The sequence below is a fragment of the Phyllostomus hastatus genome, unplaced genomic scaffold (assembly GCF_019186645.2).
Source record: "Phyllostomus hastatus isolate PE091 unplaced genomic scaffold, TTU_PhHast_1.1 phas_contig_113, whole genome shotgun sequence".
NCBI lineage: Eukaryota > Metazoa > Chordata > Mammalia > Chiroptera > Phyllostomidae > Phyllostomus > Phyllostomus hastatus.
The window spans coordinates 14766366-14790789 of NW_025333530.1; the positions used below are offsets into that span (position 1 = coordinate 14766366).

The window sequence follows — 24424 nt, forward strand, 5'->3', positions numbered from 1 at the left end:
CGCGGTCCCCTCTGGAGAAGGGGATTGGGGAGGGTGGACAGCTCAGGGAGTGCGGGGAGGGATAAGTAGCTGAGGTCCTTGCAGCCTAGCCGGAGGGGCCCATCAGCGTGGTCAGGCATTGATTGGCCAAGCCTGGTGCTCCCTGCCCCACAGCTCACTGCAGTGCTCACCAGGCCTGAGCAGTTGCTCCAGGCTGAGCTCCAGCGGACGGCTAGGCGAGCAGCCCCAGAAAGTGGGGTGGGTATTCTTTGCGCTCCCCGCAGGCGAGACCACTTTTCCTTCAGCAGCAACCCGAAGGATGGGAAAGGGGGCTTAGGGTGAGAGATGCGGGGAGGGGGCAAGAGAGACGGTCTGCAGTAGGACGTTCCTTTTGGGGGAGGAGCACGGTGGTGGAGTATTAGCATGTGTGTGCCTGGGCCAGGGGTGGCTGCAAATGTGCTGGTTGTTTCTTTGTATCCTTGGGGGCGTGCCTGTTTGTCTCCTGCATCCAGAGAGTTGATTTGGGCTTTTGAGCTTGGCTGTTTGAATCCTTGTCTTCACCCCTGTAGATTGGTCTACATTTGTGTTTGCGTTTTCATGGTTTATTTTTGTTTCTGTAAAGTTAATTCCCAGAGGAATTACTAAGTAGGCCTGATCTCACCTGGTTAATGTCAAAGCCCGACCCCTTCTCTCGGCAGCTTGGGTCCTAGGCCGGCGCCACCATGTCGCTGCCTCCACACCCAGTTACCATCCTTCACACACTGCTGCTCCTGCCAGCCCTTTTGAGCTCAGGTACTTGGCCCTTACCTGGGCAACACCCCTCTTCATCCCTTGGTCAAGCACTTTTGGGATCGTGTCTCCTCCTCTCTCCTCCCTTCGTTTTGGGTACTCACTTCAGGCTTTATGCAGCAGAACTGGGTTTCCCCTCACACACCCACCCAAGATACAGCCAGTTCCTGGTGAGAGAACCCAGGTGCTCTGTCTCTTGGCCTGCTACCCATCTGTAACTGGACCTCATCTTGGTCACAGAATAATACCAACCCTAGCCAGAAACCCCTGTTATTTTCCAGGTTGGGGAGAGTTGGCGCCACAGATCAATGGTCAGACCTGGGCCAAGCTGGCACTTCGGGAGAATGAACGCTATCCCTTCACCTGCCAAGTGACAGGAGGGTCTGGCATCCCCCAGTTGTCCTGGTACCTGGATGGACAGCTGCAGGAGGCCAGCACCTCAAGGCTGCTGACTGTGGGTGGGGAGGCCTTCTCTGGAGGCACCAGCACCTTCACTGTCACTGCCCAGCGGGCCCAGCATGAGCTCAATTGCTCCCTACAGGACCCAAGCAGTGGTCGGTCAGCCAACGCCTCCATCATCCTCAACGTGCAATGTGAGTGCCCCTGAGGTGGGCAGGGAGAGAGGTTCACTGCCCAGGGACCCCCAGCGGCTACCTGGCAGGTGGTCTGGTAAGACTTTTAACAAACATTTAAGTGCTTTGGAAGCATTAACTAACTTTAATCCTTACAACAATTCTAAGAGGCAATTACTATTGTTATCCCCACTTTATATATGAGAATATAGGCACAGAGAAGTTAAGCAATCTGGCAGAGGTCATACAGCTGGTAAGAAGAAGAGCCAGTATTCAGATCTGTACATTTTGACTCTAGTGTTTATACTCTTGATCACAACAAAATGCTGCTTCTCAGGTAGACATAATCATCCTATTTCCCAGTGTCCCCTTGAGGAGAGGTCCCTTCTGGGTTTGGGAAGAAAGGGCAAGGAGTATGAGGGGCTGTGGTGAGAGCATATTGGCCTCTGCTTTGCACCAGTTAAGCCGGAGATTGCCCAGGTCGGTGCCAAGTACCAGGAAGCTCAGGGCCAGGGCCTCCTGGTGGTTCTTTTTGCCCTGGTACGTGCCAACCCACCTGCCAATGTGACCTGGATCGACCAGGATGGGCTGGTGACTGTCAACACCTCAGACTTCCTGGTGCTGGAAGCCCAGAATTACCACTGGCTCACCAACCACACTGTACAGCTGCAGCTTCGCAGCCTGGCATACAACCTCTCTGTGGTAGCCACCAATGATGTGGGTGTCACCAGTGCTTCACTTCCGGCCCAAGGTGAGTGTGGAATCTCAGTACAGAAATGGGGGGATTTGTTGCCCTTTGGATGAGGCCTGTGAATGAGTGGTCCCCAGCCACCTTGGGCAATGAGGACAGAGTAGTGCCTGTGGCATCTCAGAGTTGGGGGCCCTGCTTACTTGGAACCTAACCAAAGGACCACCTGCAGGACTCCTGGCCACTCAGGTGGAAGTGCCACTGCTGGGCATCATTGTGGCTGGAGGGCTATCCCTGGGCACCCTGGTGGCATTCAGCACTTTGGTGGCCTGCCTGGTCTGCAGGAAAGAAAAGAAGACCAAAGGTAGGGCCAAAGTGGTGGGGGGAAGAGGGCGGCTGGGGAGTGGAGGTGAGGTCAGGGTGAGCAGGAGGGCAGAAAGAGTTGGGCAGAACAAGTCATCTCTGCAGGCTAATCATGGGTAATCATGTGCATCCCAGGGGACAGAACTGGGCATCAGAGAGACCCCTTGCCTAAGAGTCCTGGGTCTAAAAGGGCAGGTGGGCAGAGCCCAGAGTGGGTGAGCACATTGAAAACCGTGTTATGGTTTCTTTCTCCTTAGGCCCCTCCCGACGTGCATCTCTGATCTCTCGGTAACTCTTCCTGGGGCTGGGTAGAGGGGCTGAATGGAGATGTAGCATGGGGACAGATGGGAATCTGCCATTGCTGGTAGTTCTGGAACTGGTCCCAAAGAAGCCTGCTGGAGCCAGGGTGTATCTCCAGGCTTTGTCCACCTTGTAGTGACTCCAACAACCTGAAACTCAACAATGTGCGTCTGCTGCGGGAGAACCTGTCCCTTCCATGTAACCTTCAGCTCAATGACCTCACTCCAGATTCTAGAGGTACATCCAGGACCCTCTGTTTGCCCCTGCTTTATCTTCAGAAGTGCTCTTAAGAAAAAGAGAGACCTTGGTACTTAGGAGGGACAAGGTCCATCAGGCACATTCCTTGTCCTGGGCACCACCCGCTTTGTCACCCAACAGGGAAACCGGCAGACCAGCAGATGGCTTGGAAAAACAGCCGACCAGAGCTTCCGGATTCAGAGCCTGGTGGCCTCCTCACCAGCCAAGGTACTCTCCTCCTCCACACCTAAGCCCTTGTGCTTTTGCCTCTAGGTCCCCCGGGGCAGAGAAGGGTCTCCTAACTCCCCAGAATGTGGGTTACCAAGACTCTGGGCATCTCTGACCCTGCAGGTTTCATCCGTCTACCAATGCTGGGCTACATCTATCGAGTGTCCAGTATGAGCAGCGATGAGATCTGGCTCTGAGCTAAGGGCAAGATGGAGGGTGCCATGGGCCCTGGGCACTCTTCCACTCCTCCAAGGCATCCTCTGTCCTGCCATGTTGCCAGTGAGAAGAGGCCAGTTCCACTTTTGTTGCACCCCTAACTGGAGTGCCCTCTCTGTCATCCATGTGATAGTTCTGTTGGGATCTGACCCTCAGGGGCACAGGTATCCTTGGCAAGATGCCGGCTGGACCTAAACCCTTGTTCTAACTCGGGTTGCGGGTCTACATGTGATGCTTGTGCCCAAGCAGATACAGCTCTTCGCTCACATGTTCAGATGTCATCTGGTATCTTAAGTGTGGCATTGGCTTGGGCCTGCCCTGCCTCATACCAGTACTTGGCACCTTGTACAGCTGGCAGGGGTTGTGCCTGGTTGTGGGACAAGGAAGGCCTTGCATGTCTTGGATTTCTTTTCCTGTGCTATGTAGCTTTGTTCCCTCAGGGAAAATTCAGGACCCCGCTAGCCATATAGAACCAAAATGTTCTTTGCACAGGTGACAACCCCTGGCCTGGGGGCATTGGCCAAGCACAAACTATTCTTTTTAGCTGTATACCTCTATTTTTTCTCTGTCCCCACCTTCTCTTGGGCATCATTGGTTATATATTAGACCTCTTCCACTTCCTCACTGGGCACCAGACTTCCCTATTGGCCTGGTCTCTGGTGGTGCTAGTGCCTGGTGTTATCATAAATCAAGAGAAAAGAGGGAGATGAGAAGTCTAGTGGTGTCCAGGACAGCATGTAGCTATGCATCTTCTTAGTGTTTTTCTTACAGTTAGCACTTTAAACACCTCCCCTGGGGAGGGGTGAGTGAGAGCCTTCTCTGTGGGTTCCCCAAGTCTGGTCTTCCTGTGATGCAGTGAGTACCCTGAGCCCTTGGAGTTGATGGTTTCCCTCTCCACATGTCTTCCCTTCATGAGAGCTCAGCCCTGACCAACCCTACTGCCCCTCAGCAGGAAGCCACTCTTCCCGTCCCACCCTCTGCTCTTCAGGGAATGTTTATAGTGGCACATAATTCAACAGTTCCAGAAGCTGTTGGAGGACATGGAGCAAGAGGGACACCACATACCCCAATACAGCCTTAGGACATGTTACAAAGCAACATGGAAAAGATTGCAAATTAAATATATTTCTCCCTTGTTACCTTGTTTTGTCATTTTTCTCATGTTACAGCCAGGCACAGTGCTGAGCACACAGTAAATTCAATAAACTTGACTGAATGAATGTTACATGTCTTTCCTTCCTTCAAATAGGTTTCTTAATGAAATCTTCAAGTCACACAGTAGAGAAAATATAGCAAATACCTGTGTGCCCGCTACTCAACTCTTGAAACTTAACACTCTATTTGCTTCAGATCTTTTGGGGTTTTTTAAAAATATTTCTCTAAATACCAGTGACAGGGCTGACATTTTCTATTTCCAGAGTGCCAGGTGGGGATCATAGTTATACCCAGTGACTGCGTCTCCTTTGGCCTCTATCACTTGGGAGAGTCTTCCCTCCTCAGGACTGTAGCTAAGCAACACTGAACCCCTTTTCCCTGACCAGAGGTACAGAAGGTTCAGACTAGGTTGTGGTTTTCCAAAAAAAAAAAGGGGGGCGGTGGGTCATGGGGGGAAAATAAGACTGGAAATGGGCCTAGTTATGGGAGACAGATTTGTAGTCTATCTTTTTTAGTGACAGCCTTGGCTTGCAGAACCATGGCCTTTGCTCACCTCTCTCATTCAGTCTTTTCCTGCATGGGACCAGCGAATGCTGCCCACCCCCCTGAGAGGAATTTAGTTCCCACCTCTTCTGGTATTGCTTGTAAGCTCCTTCATGGTTTCAGAGTGTTTAGGAGCCAGGATACCCTGCAATCAATCCTGTTGACCCTCATCCACCCCCCTTCCTTGATGGTTCTTCGGCAAGGCTGGAAGCCCAGGTCTTACTTTAGCAGAAAGGTTTGCTCTTCCTGGCAAATCTGCTATCCTTGCAAGTGTTTGCTAAGGGGTAGACTTTCAAATTAGTGTCCCAATTCTCCATGCACATCCCTTAGCTTAGAAATTTCTTGCACCATTGTTGAGTAACTCTTTGAAGGATTTGAAGAAAGTTCACTCTTATGAGAAAATGCAGATTTAAAAACAAACACCTCATTATGCAGGTCAAAGCCCATCAAATTATAATATGGATGAAACTGAAAACAAAAACAAAAAACAAAACACTATGCTAGAAAAGCCGAACCCAAAAGACCACATATTCTATGAGTCCATTTATATGAAATGCCCAGAATAGGCAAATCTATAGAGACAATGGGTTAGTGATACCTGGGGACTGAGGAAGGGAACAATGGGGAGTGACTGCTAATGAATATGGGGTTTCCCTTAGGGTGATGAAAATGTTGTGGAATTAGTGGTAATAAATGCTCAACTTTCCAAATAAACTAAAAACCAGTGAATTGTACATTTTAAAAGGGTAAGCTTTATGATACGTGAATTACATCTCAAAGTCTGGGTGGAGGGGCTGCTGCTCTTGCACTCCTGGCTCTGAGGTCTCAGGCTTTGCCTCACTCTGCACTTTGTTGAAACCCCCAAATCCAGTGTAGCCAGCATGAGGAGAGGCACTGGCAGCACCTGGGATTTTCTCTGAGTCCTGTTTAGCCTCCAGACAGGCTCTTCTCAACCATCTGTGAGTTCAAGGTAACTGTCTCTACCATCCACCCATCCAGCAAAATCAGAGTTAATACTGTTGGCAACAGCATTAGGCTGTTAGACACCAGTCCAGATTTGTCAAATGGACTTTTAAGACCCTGGGTCAGCTGAATGAGAAAACACAATGTATGCATCACAGAGAAAGCAGAAGCCACCAATACAGGCAATTACACAGGCACCAATGAGAGTGGCTTAAGCAGTTCTATTTATGCTACTTAGAGGTCCTGCAAAGATCCTCGTGGACCTTCCCTTGTATGGGAAAGAAGGTAATGATACATTGGTCCGCTGCCCTCTGACTGCGCCAGAAGAAACCAATTACTACTCCCTTATGGGGTGACAGAGGAACTTCTTCCCAAGGACTTCGTATTTGTCCCCAATCCCAATGCATCACCACCACCAGAAACAATGCAAAAGTACCATGCTTTGCTTGCAGTGCTCCACAGACAAAAAGGACCAGTCAGTTCCGTCAAAGAAGTTCACCCTGAAAGAGAGCAGCCATCAGAGCTGTGCCAGTTGTGTTTGTCCAAAGCAAGCTATCTTCTTAAGGAAGGGGGAGAATTTACAGTGACATGCTTGATAAAGGATGTGTCTGGAATCAGTGTGGTTAAAGGAAAAGAGCCAGAGTAAATAAAGCACAGAATAGTAGCTAACATCAGGGTGACTTCAATTTTACACATAGGAAAGGTTGACTGTCAACTCAGCAAGAGTTAATGATTCTGGAGTGTTCATGTGTTAAACCAATAATACTTTCGGATCAGCAAATGTCACAACAACCTGGGAAGTAATAGGTAAAGGATTCATTAATAGCTTTCTAATGGCAAATACTTATGTAGATCTGATGGTTGAATACATGGTATGTACCCAAAGCTTGAACACCGCAGTGGATATATGTGAACAAAACCTTCACTGATAAATGGGAAAGTTATCCCAACTCTGAGAATGAAAGTAGTATCAGATATGTAAGTGAACTTAATCTAACCAGATTAAAAGGGACCAAAGGAGACACATGTTTCTAATGTCCAATTCTGATGTCTCTTCTTCTGTGACATTTAATGTGTCCGTGAACATAAAACCAGAAATCCTAACTCATGAGAGGCCCAAGAATGGCATGCTCCAACGTGTGGCCAAAGGGTTCCCAGAGGCCATAATAGATTGGTATCTTTGTCTAAGCAGAGATGTGCAGATATGTTCATGTGCACATCTCATGTGCACATCATGTGCACTGAGCAGAAATGTTCATGTGCATCAGGCCAGTGGATATGCAGATACAGAACCCCTCTCTGTCACCGTTTGGAAAACTAGTGTTTCAAAATTCCATCAGTGGAATGTAGGACTTACAGCCAAATGGGCAAGAGTTCTGCCTTTTTGAATTTTGCATTTATTTTATTTTTAAGTATTTTGATTATCCTATTACCACTGTCCCAATTTTCCACTATTACCGTACCCAGCACCCTCTACTCCCTCAGGCTATCCTCACACCATTGTCCATGTCCATAGGTGATGCATATATGTTCTTTGGCTACTCTATTTCGTATGCTGTACTTTACATCCCCACAACTATTCTGTAACTACCTATTTGTACTTCTTGATCCCTTCACCATTTTCACCCATTACCCCCAATCCCCTCCCATCTAGCAACTATCAAAATGTTGTCTATATCTTTGATTCTGTTTATGTTCTATTTGTTTATTTCCCCTTTTAGATTCAATTGCTGATAGATATATATTAATTACCATTTTTTGTTCATATTTTTGTCCTCTTTTTCTTGAAAGAGACCCTTTAACATTTCATATAGTATTGTTTTGGTGGTGATGAACTCCTTTAGTTTTCTCTTGCCTGGAAGCTCTTTATCTCTCTTTTGATTTTAAATCAGTGGCGTCCAGCCCACAGCCTGCGGACCACATACAGCCTAGAAAGCTATGAATGCGGCCCAGCACAAAATCATAAATTTACTTAAAACATTATAAGATTTTTTTGTGATTACATGTCGCAATGTCACATAAAACAAATGTACATATGCTCTTGCTATTTGTGGCTTCAGTTTTATGGTGGTGTGCTGCTTCCAGTGTGTTATCTTCCAAGTGCAAACAGTAGAATTGACACTATCAGATGTTACATGTGCTAGTGGTGACTTAGTGAGGCAGGCAGCAATTATCAATAATATTTCAACCTACCATTGCAACATTAGGTGTTTAATGTTATTTAGAACTCAGGTAAGAATTCTTATTTGATTATTAAGGGTAATTCCACACCTCAGCAGCGCCTTACATATCGCCTGCCATACTTTACAATCGGCTCTCTACCTTGCCCTGCATCAGTAGCTGAGAGGGCTGTGGAAGGGCCCAAACCTTGCTTTCTATTTTCTTGTCAATTAATTCTCATAATAAAAGTAAATAAAATCCCTTATCTATTAATATTTTTAATTCCAATATGGCTTCTACAATATCTCAAAAAAAACACCCCAAAAGTTACAGAAAAATTATGGATGAAGGAAGATTGTTCAATGAAAAGTGGACAGATAACTACATTTTGGTGGAGGCAAATAGTAAGGCACTATGCTTTATTTATATGGAATTTGTGCAAGTTTTCAAAGACTATAATTTGAAAAGGCATTATATGCAAAAACATGCTGCCAAATTCAATGCATATGAAGGATCATGTGGTCAGGACAAAATAGCACAACTGAAAAAAGTCTCTTCTCAACAAAAATCTTTTCAAAATGTTACAATGGGTGGACTCCACTGTAAAAGCTAGTTATGTGGTAGCATTTAATAGCAAAAACTCAAAACCATTTACTGATGGTGAGCTTATTAAGCACTGTATAGAAAGTGTGGCAGATATAATTTGCCCTGAAAAAAAGGGGGATGTTTCTAAAATCAGTCTGTCTCACCAGGCTATTATAGCCAGATGAATTGAAGAAATTGGAAAAACCTGTTGAAAGAAGTTTGGAGAGTAAAGATGCTAATTTAAAATTTTGTGCTTTGGTGATGGATGATTGCACTGATGCTACAGATACGGCTCAACTTACCATTTTTATTAGAGGTATTGATGATAAATGTAAGGTAATTGAAGAATTGGCTTCTTTAGTGCCATTAAAAGACATGACTAGCCCTGGCTAGTGTGGCTCAGTGGATTGAGTGCTGGCCTGCATAACAAAAGGTCACCAGTTTGATTCCCAGTCAGGGCATTTGCCTTGGTTGCGGGCCAAGTCCACAGTTGGGGGTGTGCTAGAGGCAACCAGTCAATGTATCTCTCACATACCCATGTTTCTCTCCCCTTGTTTGCCCATCCCTTACCCTCTCTCTAAAACTGAATAAATAAAATCTTTAAAAAAAGACACAACTAAATCAAGAGACTTATACAAAGCAGTAAAAAACATTAAAGTGACTTTCTTTGTCTATTGCCAACATATCTGATATAGCTACTGATGCTGTCCCAGTGCTGGTAGGTAAGAGAAGGACTTGCAAAATCAATAGAAGACACCCTGGCTAGTGTAGCTCAGTCCACTGAGCACAGGCTGCAAACCCAAAGGGCTGCCAGTTCTATTCCTAGTCAAGGCATATGTCTCCTGGGTTTTGGGCCAGGTCCCTAGTAGGGGGCACATTAGAGGCAACCGTATGTTGGTATTTCTTTCCCTCTCTTTCCCTTCTCTCTAAAAATAAATAAATAAATAAATAAATAAATCTTAAAAAAATATTAATAGGAGATGATGTAATTGCCACCCAAATCTCACATTTGATGAAGTATCATTGTATAGTACACCAAGAAAACTTATGCACAAAAGCTTTAAAAAAATGAATAACATCATGCAAATCATTATCAAGACTGTGAATTTCATAAGAGGCAAGGGATTGAATCATTGCCAATTCCAGGAATTCCTTAAAAGTATTGATGCTCCCAGCCAGGGTACATGCCTGGGTTGCAGGCCATAACCGCCAGCAACCTCACATTGATGTCTCTCTCTCTCTCTCTCTCTCTCTCTCTCTCTCTCTCCCTTCCTTCCCTCTCTAAAAATGAATGAATAGAATCTTTAAAAAAAAAGTTATTGATGCTGATTATGGCAACATCATTTACTTTTCAAAAGTAAGATGGCTAAGTCAAGGACAAATGTTTAAAAGATCTTATGATTTGTGACATGTTAGCAAGTCATTTATGGTATCAAAAAACAAATTTGTAGCGGAACTTGATGATGAAAACTGGCTTACAGATTTAGCGTTTTTAGTGGACTTAACCACTCATTTAAATGAGTTAAACATGCATCTTCAAGGTGAAAACCAACTCATTAATAACATGTTTCAAACCATAACTGCCCTCCAAATAAAACTGAAATTATGGCAATCTCATAATTAAGGCAAACAATATTATGTATTTTGACATGTTGGCTAAACACAGTGCTGTGAACAGTGAAAAATATGCAGCCTTGCTTTCGATTTCATACAAGAATTTGAAAACATTTCAAGGTTTCTGGTAAAATAATGAATATTTTGCTATATTTGTGACTCCATTTTCAGTCAATGTAAATATGTTACCTGCCAATTTTCAAATGGAATGCAAAAAGCATTCCATTCCATTTGATCTGGCTTTCAACTAAAGAAAATTTTGATTGTGCCTCTTTACTGGACTTTTATATTCCTATCTTCCCAGAGACAAATATACCTTGCTTCACTATCACACCTTATTCATGCCATTGCTATTTGGAAGCACCTACATTTGCAAGTGACTATTTTCAAGAATGAAATACATTAATAGTAAAATTAGAACCAAAATATCTAATAAGCATGTTGAGAACTTACTGAGAATTGCAAGTATTTCTATCAAACCAGCTGCACTAGTTTCTCAAATACAATGTCAAACATCCCACCAGTTTTATGTTGCCCTCTTTGTTTTTACTTTCATAATTAAAAAATGTAAAATATAACATTTTATTACTTAGATATGTACTTTTTCTATTTTAGTGATCACAGACTTCAGACCAGCTCAACAATTTTAAAAGATTATTGAAAGGGTCGCTGCATAATTACGGTTATTATGTGAGGACTTTTGCTTGTCTGTGGTGGCAGATATCATGAAAATTATGTATGAACCTTTTCTATTTTTGCTCATCAGTTTTTGTTAGTGTTTGTGTATTTAATGTGTGGCCCAAGCCCAGAGATGCCAAAAGGTTGGACACTCCCATTCAAAATTAGAGCTTTGCTGCTTAGAGTAATCTTGGTTGTAGGTCCTTGCTTTTCATCACTTTGAATATTTCTTTCCAATCCCTTTTAGCCTGCAAAGTTTCTTTTGAGAAATTAGCTGACAGTCTTAATGGAGGCTCCTTTGTAGGTAACTAACTGCTTTTTTCTTGCCACTTTTAAGATTTTCTTTTTGTCTTTAACATTTGGCATTTTAATTGTGTGTTGGTGTGGGCCTCTTTGGGTTCATCTTGTTTGGGACTCTGCACTTCCTGGATATGTATGTCTATTTACTTCAACAAGTTAGAAGTTTTCTGTCATTACTTTTTTCAAATAGGTTTCCAATTTCTTGCTCTTTTCTTCTCCTTCTAGCACCTCCATGAAGCAAATGTTGGTATGCTTGAAGTAGTCCCAGAGGTTCTTTACATGATCCTCATTTTTTAAATTATTTTTTCTTCTTGGTCTGATAGGTTGTTTTCTGCCTCCTTATATTCCAAATCGCCGATTTGATTCTTGGCTTCATGCACTCTACTGTTGACTCCTTGTAAATTGTTCTTTATTTTAATTAGTGTATCCTTTGTTTTGAACTGGATCTTTTTTTTTATATGCTATTGAGATTCCCACTAAGTTCCTTGAGCATCCTTATAACCAGTGTTTTGAACTCTGCATCTAGTAGCTTGCTTGACTCCATTTTATTTAGTTCTTTTTCTGGAGTTTTGTTCTGTTCTTTCATTTGGACCATGTTCTTTGTCTCCTCATTTTACAGCCTCCCTGTGTTTGTTTCTATGTGTTAGGTAAAGCTGCTGTGTCTACTAGGCTAGGTAGAGTGGCCTAATGTAGTAGGTGGCCTGTATGGTACAGTGGTACAGCTTCCCCTGTTGCCCAAGCTAAGTACTTGAGGTGTGCCCACTGTGTGAACTGTATATGCCCTCTTGTTGTAGTTGAGGCTTGATTGTTTTTAGCACAACCTAGTTTAGACCCCACCTGTGTTCTGTCCAGGGTCAAACAGCATAAGCTACAAAGCAATCTGCAGATGGCTCTCCTTGTGCTGGGCTCAGAGGCCCAGATTAGGTGAAGCTGTGAACCAAGGCCAGCCACTGCTAGTCCTAGGCCTGGGGCAACATATCAAGAGCTACAGGACTCAGTGAAGCCAGAAGTTGCTTATGTAAGAGAATTTAGGAAAATCTGAAGCATGGGCAAAGACAAACCATGTGTATGGAAAAGCCACTGGAAACAGCTTGGATGGGCCTGAAAGTTGGGTGGAGCAGGACGTCAGGGAATCACCACATCAGGGCAAACAATGTGAGCCAGGTTGATGGAGTCAGAGATGGTACCTGCCTGGTGGCTCTGTGGCTCTGTTTATGGAGGAGAAGGATCAGCAAAGGAACAGTGGCCTCTCTCACCACTTCTGTCTAGGAGAGAGCTGCTCCAAGATCTCACCCTGATGCTGGAAAATTCAGTTCCTACCTGTACGTCCCTGGCACCTTTCAATCTGATGTCCCCATGCTGGAGCTCAGAGCAAATGAGTCTGAGTAAGTCTTTGTGCAGGCTCTTTAAGATGAACTGCCTGGGACTCCAGAAGTTTGTTTCTTCCACAGCCTCAATTATTGCTGCTTTTTACAGGCAGAATTTATGAGACTTAACTTCCTGAAACCTGGGCTGGGAGGCCTGGCGTGGGGTTGGGACCCCTTGTTCCTGAGATATGCCTCCCAATTTTTATCCACCACACATGGGTATGGGATGAGCCCATTCTGTGTCTTTATCCCCTCCTACCAGTCTTGATCTGGTCTCTTTTTTAATTCCATAGTTGTAGGACTTCCATTCCGCTGTATTTCTGATGGTTCTGAATAATGGTGGTTTTATATTTTAGCTGTAATTTTGATGTGGTTGTTTGAGGATGCAAGATGTGTTTACCTACACCACGATCTTTACTGGAAGTCAAGTACTTTTATCTTAATTCTACCATCAATAAAACCAAGGTTCAGAAAAGAGCAGTGATGTTCTGAAGATCACAAAGTGGAAGAGCCAGGATTTAAATTTAGGTTTGTTAGAAGCCAAAGCCCCATTCTTTCCATTGCAGCTCTCTATAGTTTTACAATATTAGATTCCAGGTAGAGCATGGTAAGGGCATGGAGAGCCTGCTCTGACCCCAGGAACCATCTGGCCAAGTGAGTGCCACATGGTATGTTAGGGTGGCTGTTTAACAGGGGCTGTGGAAGAATTAACAAAGACAGGAACATGCAGAGAGCAAAGTTTTATTCACTTTCCGAGATAAGAAAGGGGCTAGATGTGGAAAAATATTCCAGCACTGAAATGTTGGTACAGTGAGCTTTTATTGGATTATAAAGGGTGGGGGTTTGCTATTGTGTAGCCACTGGGCTATTAGGAGCTTTGCAACACAGGAGGTTTCCGTTGGTTTTATGTAGTTGCGGTTTTCTCCAATGTTGTCTTTTGCTTATGCCTATGGGAAGAAGTTAGTCACATTATATTCTTGCTTTTCCAGCGATTTTTCCAGTCCTGGGACATAAGCTCAGAAGAGTAAAATGGCAATCATGTTTAACTAGGTCATAGTCCTGCTTGGCAAATGGTGCCACGGTAGCAAATGGTGGTGATAGGGAAGTCAAGAGTTGGAAAATTTTAGTTTAAGGTAAATAGTTAATAAGCCTAATAGGTCATGCATATGTTAAAGCTATTGTTTCAGGAACTGCAGGTAAGGCCCACCACTCCCTGGAGAGACAGCCGGCCTTCTGGGGCACAGCTGGAGACACCCGAGCCATTGAGTTCCAGGGAGAGACAGACTGCCCGCCTGCCCACCCACCCTCCCTGGAACAGCTAACCGCCTTGGATGAGAATGCTGCAGTTTTCTAAATCTAATTTTCCCTGAATTTCAAAACCTTTCAATGCACCTTGTTCTTTGTTATAAAAAGGCTGGCTTGGAAGGAAATAAAACAGTCCATTAGGGTATAAACCCACCATCTTCTCAGATTGCCAGTCATCTGAATAAAGCATCCATAAAGATTCAATTTCTGTCTCTGCTTATTGGGTTTGGTATGTGACAGGCAGCACAAATGCTAGTTTTGGGTTTTGTTTTGTTTTGTTTTGTTTTTGTCTTGTTTTGTTTTCCAGTTTCAGTGGCAGCTTTGTTCTTTCATTCACCCCTCTGGTTTAAAAACTATTTTATTCTTAATGATTAGACACAAATCTGGGGAGCATAGGTGAAGGTCTTATCTTCTTATGGCTACTTCCTTCTGGTTAGGGATGTAGAGTTGTCCCTGCCTATGGGCCCAGGTTAGGGTCATTAAGAGGGAGAGGGTAGAATTGGACACTTTAAAAGACAAGAGTCATTGCTGGAGGTCATTTGTGAAGGGAATACCCTAAAGACCTAAATAAGCTTTCTTTTAGTAAGTATTTGGCTATCTCAGTAGTCTTTTTCTATTCTGGTAGGAAAGGCTTCAATCTATCCAGTGAAAGTGTCTATAAATATTAGTATATATTTAAATCCAGCTTTTGGGGCATTTGAGTTAAGGCAATTTGCCCATCCTTCTCAGTGCATGTGTTCTTGTGCTGTGTTGGCATTATGAGGGAAGGAGAAGGAAGGTGACTCTGGGTGTTACGGTAGTTTTTAGACTAGACAAGATGTCCCTCCTTAGTAAGGGGGTGGGACATGCTTGAACTTTGAGAAAGGCATGATTAAAAGTGAAATTACTGAGGCAGCAGCTGAGGGGTTGAGTGAAATGGTAACACTGAGGATGCCCATTTATCCCAGTGATCAAATAGCTTTTGGAAGAAAGAGGCCCTGGTGAGTGAGCCAGGGCAGAGCAAACAGCCCCATGTCTAATAAAATGTAATGGGCTTACCTGCCATGTCAGGGGTCACATGAGGCTCCTCTGGTGTGATGATGAGGTGTCCATAGGGGTGGCAGGAGGCCTCAGGCACCATTAATTCTCAGAGGCACAAGGTTCCCTTCAGAGCCTAGGACACTCACCTTTCTCATGGTCTTCCCTCTTGCAGAGGGGGCATGGTCCTGGAGGTATTTGATCCCAACTTTGCTGTGGTGTCCCATCTTCCAGTGTTTTCCTGGAATAGCCTTGCCCCTTGGTTGTTCATTGCATTCTGGGGGATGTGTGACCCTGTGGTGATATAGAACTTAAAGCTAACAAGTGACTCTTGTTTCTGTTGGGTGGCTTTCTGCTCTTCCTCTGCCCTGTCTCAATTGTTAAAAACACTGAAACCGGCCCTGGCTGGCATAGCTCAGTGGATTGAGCGCGAGCTGCGAACCAAAGCATCACAGGTTCGATTTCCAGTCAGGGCACATGCCTGGTTTGCAGGCCACGGCCCCCAGCAACCGCACATTGATGTTTCTCTCTCTCTCTCTCTTTCTCCCTCCCTTCTCTCTGTATAAATAAATAAATAAATAAATAAATAAAATCTTTAAAAAAAAAACAACAACACTGAAATTGCCCTGACTGGTGTGGCTCAGTGGATTGAGCATCAGCTGGTAAGAGGGTGCAGCCAAGGGACCCCCAAAAGAAGGATTTGTAGTGGGGTCCAGAACTCAGGGTGTACAGGAAATATTAAAAATATGGGATGTCCTCACTCCCACAAGTCTGAGCTGGGGGATGGGATACATGGAGCAGGGCCATTGAGTTGGTTTGCATAGCAACAGTTTTATAGATAACCTCTAGAATGGTCATTTAACATATCTATAACATTCAACTGGTTTCATAGATATGTTAAATAGCTGTGGCCAGCTTTGAGCCAGGAAAAAGGGAGTGACTTCTACCCAAGATGTAACTGGAAGGCAACTCCCCCTGGTTACAGAGCCTGGTGTGAGAGTTTGGAGATGATTGGTTCCACACCACGGGTCCATGCCTGCCTAGACTTATTATGGCAGCCCAGAAAAGCTGGAAAATATGGGAGTGCTGGCAAGTGTAGCCGATTGTGGGAGAAGTTGGAAATGGGGCTGCAGAGGAAGATTAGCACTGGGATTTAAACCCAGGCACAGCAGCCATGACAAGAATCACCACACAGCTTTAGTGGAGAACCACCATGTGGCTTTGGCAGAGAATCACCATGCAGCTTTGGGTCTCCCTTTGCCACACAGCTTAGGAAACTGGAAAGCAAGATGTAGCAGCGATGCAGAGCTCTCTCTTAGTTCGGAAGAATGCAGGAGCGACACTGCAGGAAGGAAAGGGGTGAAAGGACTCTTGCTGGTGGGCCATGAGGAGATGCCATGTGGTTTTGAAATAAGAACTGGCGATCCCAGAGACACAGCTGATGATGCCGGGAACTGAGGGAGGCCCACAAGCAGAGCACGGATTACTGGGAAGAACCAAGGGCTGCCTGAGTCTGTTTGTTTTCCTGAGATACGGTACCAGGCAAAGAGGGGAAGGAAGGACTGCGTGTGTTTGTGGGTGTTTTGTTGTGTTTTTTTAAATAATTTATTTGTTTTAGCTCTGGCTGGCATAGCTCAGTGGATTGAGCGCAGGCTGCGAACCAAAATGTCGCAGGTTCAATTCCCAGCCAGGGTACATACCTGGGTTGCAGGCCATAACCCCCAGCAACCGCACATTGATGTTTCTCTCTCTTTCTCTCTCTCCCTCCCTTCCCTCTCTAGAAGTAAATAAATAAAATCTTTTAAAAAAATTATTTATTTTTCAGAGAGAGGGGAAGGGAAGGAGAAAGAGAGGTAGAGAAACGTCAATGTGTGGTTGCCCCTCACACTCCCCCAGTTGGGAACCTGGCCTGCAACCCAGCCACGTGCCCTGGCTGGGAATCGAACCAATGACACTTCAGTTCACAGGCCTGTGCTCAATCCACTGAGCTACACCAGCCAGGGCTGTTTGTGGGTGTTTTAAGGGACTTTGGGATTTTGATGAAGACATTCTGTCATAAACTCTGAGTGTTTGGTTCAATTCTCTGTCCCGATCACCAAGAACCTGGTTACCTGTGCTCACCTGTGACAGACAGTTGCTGGTTCAATTTCTGGTCAGGGCACATGCCTGGGTTTGTGGACCAGGTCCCCAGGTTGGGGCGTGTGAGAGGCAACCGATCACTGTTTCACACATCAATCTTTCTTTCCCTCTCTTTCTCCCTCCTTTCCCCTTTCTCTAAAAATAAATATCTTTAAAAAAAAAAAAAACTGAAAGCTCTCTCTACCTCAGTGTGGAGCCTGGGGTCCCAAAGTTAGCTTTTGTAACTTTTTCTTGATGCCTGGGGTTGCCTGCTGGATAAAATGTATCCCTAGAAGTTCTCAGCCCTTTGCAGACTCAGGGATATGTAATGTTGAGCATGACAGCTCTAGTGGCCCCTATTATGTACTGCTCTTTATTTATAGTGCAATCTGTAAATCACTCCTAGTTAGGTTAAAAGTCAGCATTAATGATTAAACCCCTCTGTGAACTTGCTAAGATTTTCTGAAAATCAACCAAGTTTTTCTTTGCAAAGGGTCAGATCAGACACAGAGAAGGGAACATGTATCCAGATAATTCTTCTACTAGGTCTCAGGGGTCTGTTCTTGGTGGGGGTGAGGGTGGGTAGTGAGTTGGGAAGCAGGATATTCCACCCTTAGGGTGGGCCCACCTGCTCTGCTAAAGACAAAGGAACCTCTCAGGCTTGGGAGGAAAAGTGGCTTGAATTTAAAAATGTCACCTTTTTTTTTCTACATTGGAGAGGCAGGCACTCTGCTGCTTGTTAATTGCCCTACTATTTCCCAGGGCTTCAGCAGCTCCCAGGTCTTCAGGAGGGGAATTTTGAGTGTTTAAAAAACTTAACTCCTGATTTTTTTTTCTTTTTGAGTTTTATAGTCTGTGTGATGGTGTCAAAGGAAGGTGAGGGAGTGCCAAGAAAGGAATACCATATGAATTCTGCAAAGAAAGGGAAGGAAAGGAAGTAGAACTTAGTAGAAGCATTCAACAGGAGGAACAAAGATCAGGATGGTGAGAAAGTTCGAAAGAGACCTGAATTGCAAGGGACTTCAACCCATTTTTGAGACAGTGATAGTAAAGGTTGAGTTGGAGATTAGTATTATAGTTAAGAGATCTGTTTATGGTACAGACCTTCTGATCACCTCATTTGTATTGGGGCCAGGGAAGTTGGTAAGTCCCAAAGCCTTCAGGTTAAAAGGGAAGGATATCTCAGGGACAAGAACATGCTGAGGTAGGGGAAGGTTTGAGAACGGAGTCCCCAACTCAAACAAGCTAGAGATCTGCCACCATAGTTGAGCGTCCCTGAGTCCAAGGGCAGCCTGAGATTATGAAGATCTGTCCTGGAGTCAGGCATACCTGAGTCTGAGAGAAGACTGAACCCACCAAAGAGACAATCAGGAGGTATCACAGGTGGGCACAGGTAACCAGGTTCTTGGTGATCGCAGACAAAGAATTGAACTGAACACAAAGAGAATTTATAGCAGAAAGAGAGCAGATTTATTAAGTGATAGTACATTCTATAGAACATGGGAGCAGGCCAACTCTGAGCAGAGACTGACCTCAGGGGCTGGGGGGATTCTGTTCTTATAGGGCAGATATTTCCTGGCTAGTTTTGGTGAGCTTTTATTGTGCATGTACAAGTAGTTGTATTACTTTAAAGCTACTGTGCATGTGGTCTCCCATGATTTTCCTTGACTGGCCACCAGAGAAGGAAGTCACACAATGTTCACTTATTATAATGCTATTATAATGAAGCAAGGGTCATGTAGCATCTTCTGCACAGGTGCATTCATGATTCACCATGATTCAGCGCTTTTCCAGAAATCAGGAACAAGGTTCTCAGTCCTGTACTGATGTCCTTTATCTTACCCCTGGGGCACCTCCAGAGTTTACTCCCTCCTGACTATCTCCTGCCTCAGAGACATCCCTCCTGGGTAAACCCCTTGGAAAGTAATAGATCTGACACCAGGAGTTAGGGTACTAAGCTATCACTTTTGACAAAGTGAATGTTTTCTTCCTGATGTGGACATTGGCCCGCTGTGTCCGCAGCGTTATGGATGAGATATGAGAAAAATTCACACAGACTACTGAGTCCTGTGGAGAAAAAGGGATGGCATGGCTACTCTCTCAAGGGGAAAGTGCCTCAGGGTGGCCTGGCCACTCTCTCAAAGGAGAGTGCCCCAATCTTTGCCTTGACAGGTTTTTATTGGCTTTTAAATTGCACAGGAATACAGGTAAAGTTCATTAATCATTGTCAGGCAGTAAGGATCAAACAATAGATAGCATACAAAGAACTCTGAGGACCTATTCTGAGTCAGGGTCTGTTAGCTAAAGGGCTACAAAACTTTGGGAAACAAACTCATTTCCTGCTGGGACCCTTACCATTTAATTAAGAGCATTCTTAGCAAAACAGGTTTCACAGGATTTTACATATTCTTTCTTAGGCCTGATCACCCGGGGAATTCACCCTTTCCAGCACAGGGTTGCACCACCTTCTGTCATTGTTTCAGGCTTAAGTAAGGCAGGGGAAGTAAGGCAGCCAAGAGGTTAGGAGACTTCTCTCAGACAGAATGAGGACTCAGGCTATGTCAAAGCCAAGGGGCAAGGGTCCATCACCCCCTTTTGCTATAGCCCCCCAAGTCCTTCCCTGGGGCCTCCCCATGATCATGCCTGTCTTAATTCATTCCCCACTTGGGGAATCTTACCCGTCATTGGCTAATCAATAAGCATTAGGGGCCAGTTATGGATGAAGTAAAAGGAGCAGAAGCAGTGCCACTGCCAGGGAGATAAGTTTTGTCTCCTTAGTGGCTTCTGGTCTGAAGATCGCCCACTCAGCCTTAGCCATGGGTGGGTTACAGCTTCTGAAACCAGGCAGGGCGGTTCCCAACATTCTCCCAAAATTCAGAGGGACTTACTGATCACAGGCCATGTAGGGAGTAGGGAGGAGGGGGCCCACAGAATCCAGAGATGGAAAACGAATTAAAATCTTCTCTCTAAACCTCATAGAGACAGAGTTAGGGGGTGAGCCTGGGATGAGGTTCTGCTGCCCACTGTTCCCCTAGCCACAAGTCTTAGGAGACAGAGGAGAGGGAGAAATAAAGGATGTCCCCATATGGGCCACCACAATGTTAGGGTGGCCATTAACCTAGGCTGTGAAAGAATTCACAAACGAGGAACATACAGAGAGCAAAGTTTTATTCACTTTCCAAGAGAGGAAAGAGGCTAGGCATGAAGAAATACATAGCACTGAAAGGTTGGTACATCGAGCTTTTATTGGATTATAAAGGGTGGGGGTTGCTGTTATGTGGCCACTGGGCTGTTAGGAGCTTTGCAGCATAGGAGGTTTCAGTTGGTTTTGCGTAGCTGCAGTTTTTTCCGATGCTTTCTTTTGCCTATGCCTGTGGAAAGCAGTTAGCCATATTATATTCTTGCTTTTCCAGTAATTTTTCCAGTCCTGGGGACATAAGCTCAGAAGAGTAAAATCGCAATCATGTTTAACAAGGTCATAGTCCTGCTTAGCAAATGGCACCATGATAGCAAATGGTGCTGAGTTTGTCCTTTCAGGGTGGAGTCTGAATCCTTTTAAACTTCACATTTAAAGAAAAAAATCATTCCACTTTTTGTCTGACATCTTCTCAAGGCAGCAGTGGTAGCAGCTGCTCTTCAAGATTTTCTACATTGAGTAGTGATTCAGAGCTAGTGCAATTCTGAGAACTAGATGGTTTCAGAGCACAGTTAAGGCTCCTTTGGAAGGAGGGCCCCCAGAACTTCCACCTTCAGCTCAGAGGGTGGTCAGGTGTATTGTTTCACCCACATGCTCACTAGTAGAGCTTGACTGGGGTAGGAGGTGCAGTAAGAGGGGAGCATGGGGCTGTGTTATGAGCTAGCTGTTTTCCTGCTTTTCTTCAACAGGCATCCAAGGATAAGAAGAAGAAGAAAGATGCTGGAAAGTTGGCCAAGAAAAACAAAGACCCACTGAAAAAATCTGGAGGCAAGGCCAAAAAGAAGTGGTCCAAAGGCAAAGTTTGGGACAAGCTCAATAACCTATCTTGTTTGACAAAGCAACATATGACAAACTCTGTAAGGAAGTTCCCATCTACAAGCTTATAACCCTAGCTATTTTCTCTGAGAGACTGAAGGCAGCCCCTTCAGGAGCTCCTCAGTAAGACTTTGTAAAGAAGTTTCAGCCCTGGCTAGTGTATCTCAGTGGATTGAGTACTGGCCTGCAAACCAAAGGGTTGCTGGTTCAATTCCCAGTCTAGGGCACATGCCTGGGTTGCAGGTCTGATCCCCAGTGGAGGGGGCATGAGAAAGGCAACCACACATTGATGTTTCTCTCCCTCTCTTTCTCCCTCCCTTCCCCTCTCTAAAAATAAATAAAATCTTTTTTAAAAAAAGTACTTTCAAAGCACAGAGCTCAAGTAATGTATACCAGGAGCACTAAAGGTGGGAATGCCCCAGCTGTTGTTTAAAATGCATGAGAAACAGTTCCCACCAACTATACATTTTGAAAAATAAAACTTTATTTTAAAAAAGAACAAATCCATTCCTATATCCTATTCACACCTTTGCTGATTGGTTTTGTGATCTCAGCCAATATGATTGCATTATTGTGATGATTCTTACTTACAGATATTTACAGAAAGCCACATTATGAAGTGCAGTGAAAGGTTGTTGAGGAGGGAAATGGAAACAACTATGTTTACATAGACCTAATGCAACTTCCTTATGATCACAAGTGGGAGTTTCTCTGAAAGAGACTGAGTTTTGGGACAACCTTGGGGGCTGGCATCTTTGGGAAGTTGTTGAGGCCACATCTTACAGCTTCACTAAGTTAGGGTGGCCACAACTATTGTTGTAAAGATGCTCAAACCAAGTGCCCATTTAATGGAATAAGAAGCCCTAATGTCTGAACTCAAAGTCTTGAATTACCTCAGTAATCATATAAACATTGTGCATTTGCTCAAAGCATACATGATTGATTGGAGGGCCCACCCTGGCCATTACAGAATATTGTTGCTATGGTGATCTTTTGAATTTTCTTTTATTGTTGTTGATTACAGTTGTCCCACCTTTTTCCCCATTGCTCTCCCCTGCCCTACCCTTCCCCCCCCACACACACACATTCCCACAGTCAATCTCTATAGGGAACCTGTCCGCGTGGAATGGCAATGTAGCCCAGCCCTGTTGGAAAGCCCATAGGTGCCTGGTGGCACTCAGGACGCCAAACCCATGGATCGGTTCTCCCATGGGAAACCAGGCCTGCATTATACCTAGGCTGCTTTGAGGCTTGCTCTTGCTGAAACTCCCTCACCCTGAGTTGAGCAGCAAATGCTTATTGCATTATCTTTAAAGTAACTTCCTGAAGTCTGTGCTAATTCTCCCAAGGACTGAAGTGTAACCAGATCAATTACTCTTATCATTCCCTTGCATTTGCAACATTTTTTTCCTTGTTAATCTGTAAGAAATAATCAGTAACATCCTTCCCTTTGTTACCTGTAAAAGCAATCACCTAAAGCAAACCTGAGCATAACGAATGAGAACCTTCTTTGATGTATGCTATTAGAAAGCCATTAAAAGCTTGTCAAGGCAAGGTCAGGGCGCTCTCCCCTTGAGAGAGTGACCAAGGTGCTCTCTCCCTTAGAGAGTGACCATGCCATCCCTTTTTCTCCAAAGGACTTCTGTAGTCCATGTGAATTTGTTTGTTGTATCCACAACATACGGACCCCACTGGACAGAGTCCACATCAAATCACCAAATTGTCCATAACCATGAGTCCTCTATTCATGTTCCTTGACTTGCCCTTTCCCCTTCTTTGAGGAGATGACATGATTCACTTATTTGCTCAAAGCAGGAAAATCACACAGAAGCAGCACTTTATAAGAACCTTCTGCATTCAAAGGAGTCTTCTTGTAGTGATAGTATTAATGAGTACACGGATATGAAACCTGGAGTTTCTTATGTTGTACCAACCAAGGCAGACAAAAGGAGATTGGCAAGAGTAGGCACATATGTAGAAAGAGATGTAACTCCTACCATCGTGGAAGATGACGAGATGGAAGATCTACCATCAAGGAAGATCCCTGGATCTGGAAGACTTGCTGAGCTTTTCTTACCAGGTTGCAAAGGGCATGACCGTCCTGGCCTCAAAAAAGTTGTATTCACAAAGACTAGGCAGCCAGAAATATTCTCTTTACTCATTGTAGAATCACAAAGGTGTGTGATTTTTGTCTAGCCAGAGATATCAAGAATGATTCTAATTGTCTGGTCAAAGGAAACACTTGGCTACCTGTGAAGTTGTCGGCACATTAAAGCATTTTCAACTGTGTGTACACATCTGAAAATGATGTCTGGTCCTATGGGATTTTTCTGTGTAAGCTGTTATTTTTAGGAAGCAGCCCCTCCCCTGGAATCCTGGTTAATTCTAAATGCTACAAGATGATCAATGAAGGTTTCTGAATGCTGAGCCCTGAGTATGCACCTGCTGAAATGTATGACATAATGAAGACTTGCTGAGATGTGGATCCCCTAAACAGGCCAACATTCAAGCAGATTGTTTGGCTGATTGAGAAGCAGGTATCAGACAGCACCCATCATAGATGTTCCCACTTAGCAAACTGGAGCCCCAGCAAGGAGAACACTGTGATAGACCATTCTGTGCATATCATTCCATGGGCAGCAGCACCATGCCCACCTAGCCTCTACTTGTACACAAAGCTGCCTGAAGCAGAATGCATGCCCAGGGGCTCCCCAACACAATGATTCAAATTATTTTGGTTTCTCTGATTATTTTGATTTTTTTAATTGCATCCTATTCCAGGATACAGAACTCCCTTCTGTAATCCTGTCTTTATGAACACACTTATAGTGGTCAATGATTTTTGTCATCAGGCCCCATCCCTTGCCAGGATTCAAATTGCATATACTGACAATAGCAGAGTAGTTCCTGTTAATGAAAAAAACTTGAGTTGGAGAAAGAAAGGGTCAGATGGGCTTCAGACACCGTGAGTCCTTTCTGAGATTTCTCTAATTTCTGTTTGCAAACTATGGTTAATACTTGATTTCAATAAATGGAAGTAGTCACCTTTGGTCCTTCTAACCATTTATAATGATATGATGGTGCAGCAAGATTAGAAGCTGAAATTTAAGTTTTCTTTAACTTCTTTTTGAAACATATCTTACTGATTATGATATTACAGTTGTCCCATTTCCCCCTTCATTCCCCTCCACCCTGCACACCCCCTCCCACCCACATTCCCCCCCTTAGTTCATGT

General features: G+C 44.4%; 1 protein-coding gene and 1 pseudogene across 2 annotated transcripts; both read left to right on the plus strand.

Annotated features, from left to right (window-relative positions):
• Positions 1-41: 41 nt before the first annotated feature.
• On the plus strand, positions 42-4511 carry TMEM25 (transmembrane protein 25). 2 transcript variants are annotated; one of them, XM_045839626.1, is made up of 9 exons: positions 42-317; positions 678-771; positions 1050-1361; positions 1801-2091; positions 2261-2392; positions 2649-2679; positions 2828-2928; positions 3070-3156; positions 3280-4511. In XM_045839626.1, exons 2-9 carry the CDS (start codon positions 702-704, stop codon positions 3351-3353), a joined length of 1098 nt encoding a protein of 365 aa, XP_045695582.1. In that variant the 5' UTR covers positions 42-317; positions 678-701; the 3' UTR covers positions 3354-4511. The 2 variants fall into 2 exon arrangements, with proteins under 2 accessions (XP_045695582.1, XP_045695575.1); XM_045839619.1 differs by having other exon boundaries at positions 45-237.
• On the plus strand, positions 3366-23875 carry LOC123817703 (annotated as a pseudogene).
• The last annotated feature ends 549 nt before the right edge of the window (positions 23876-24424 follow it).

Excerpts from the sequence above, each read along its gene's own strand:
- TMEM25 (XM_045839626.1), top strand. The coding sequence starts at position 702 with ATGTCGCTGCCTCCACACCCAGTTACCATCCTTCACACACTGCTGCTC. Across the intron at positions 772-1,049 it reads GCCAGCCCTTTTGAGCTCAG|GTTGGGGAGAGTTGGCGCCA; the intron begins GTACTTGGCCCT and ends GTTATTTTCCAG. Across the intron at positions 2,680-2,827 it reads CGTGCATCTCTGATCTCTCG|TGACTCCAACAACCTGAAAC; the intron begins GTAACTCTTCCT and ends TCCACCTTGTAG.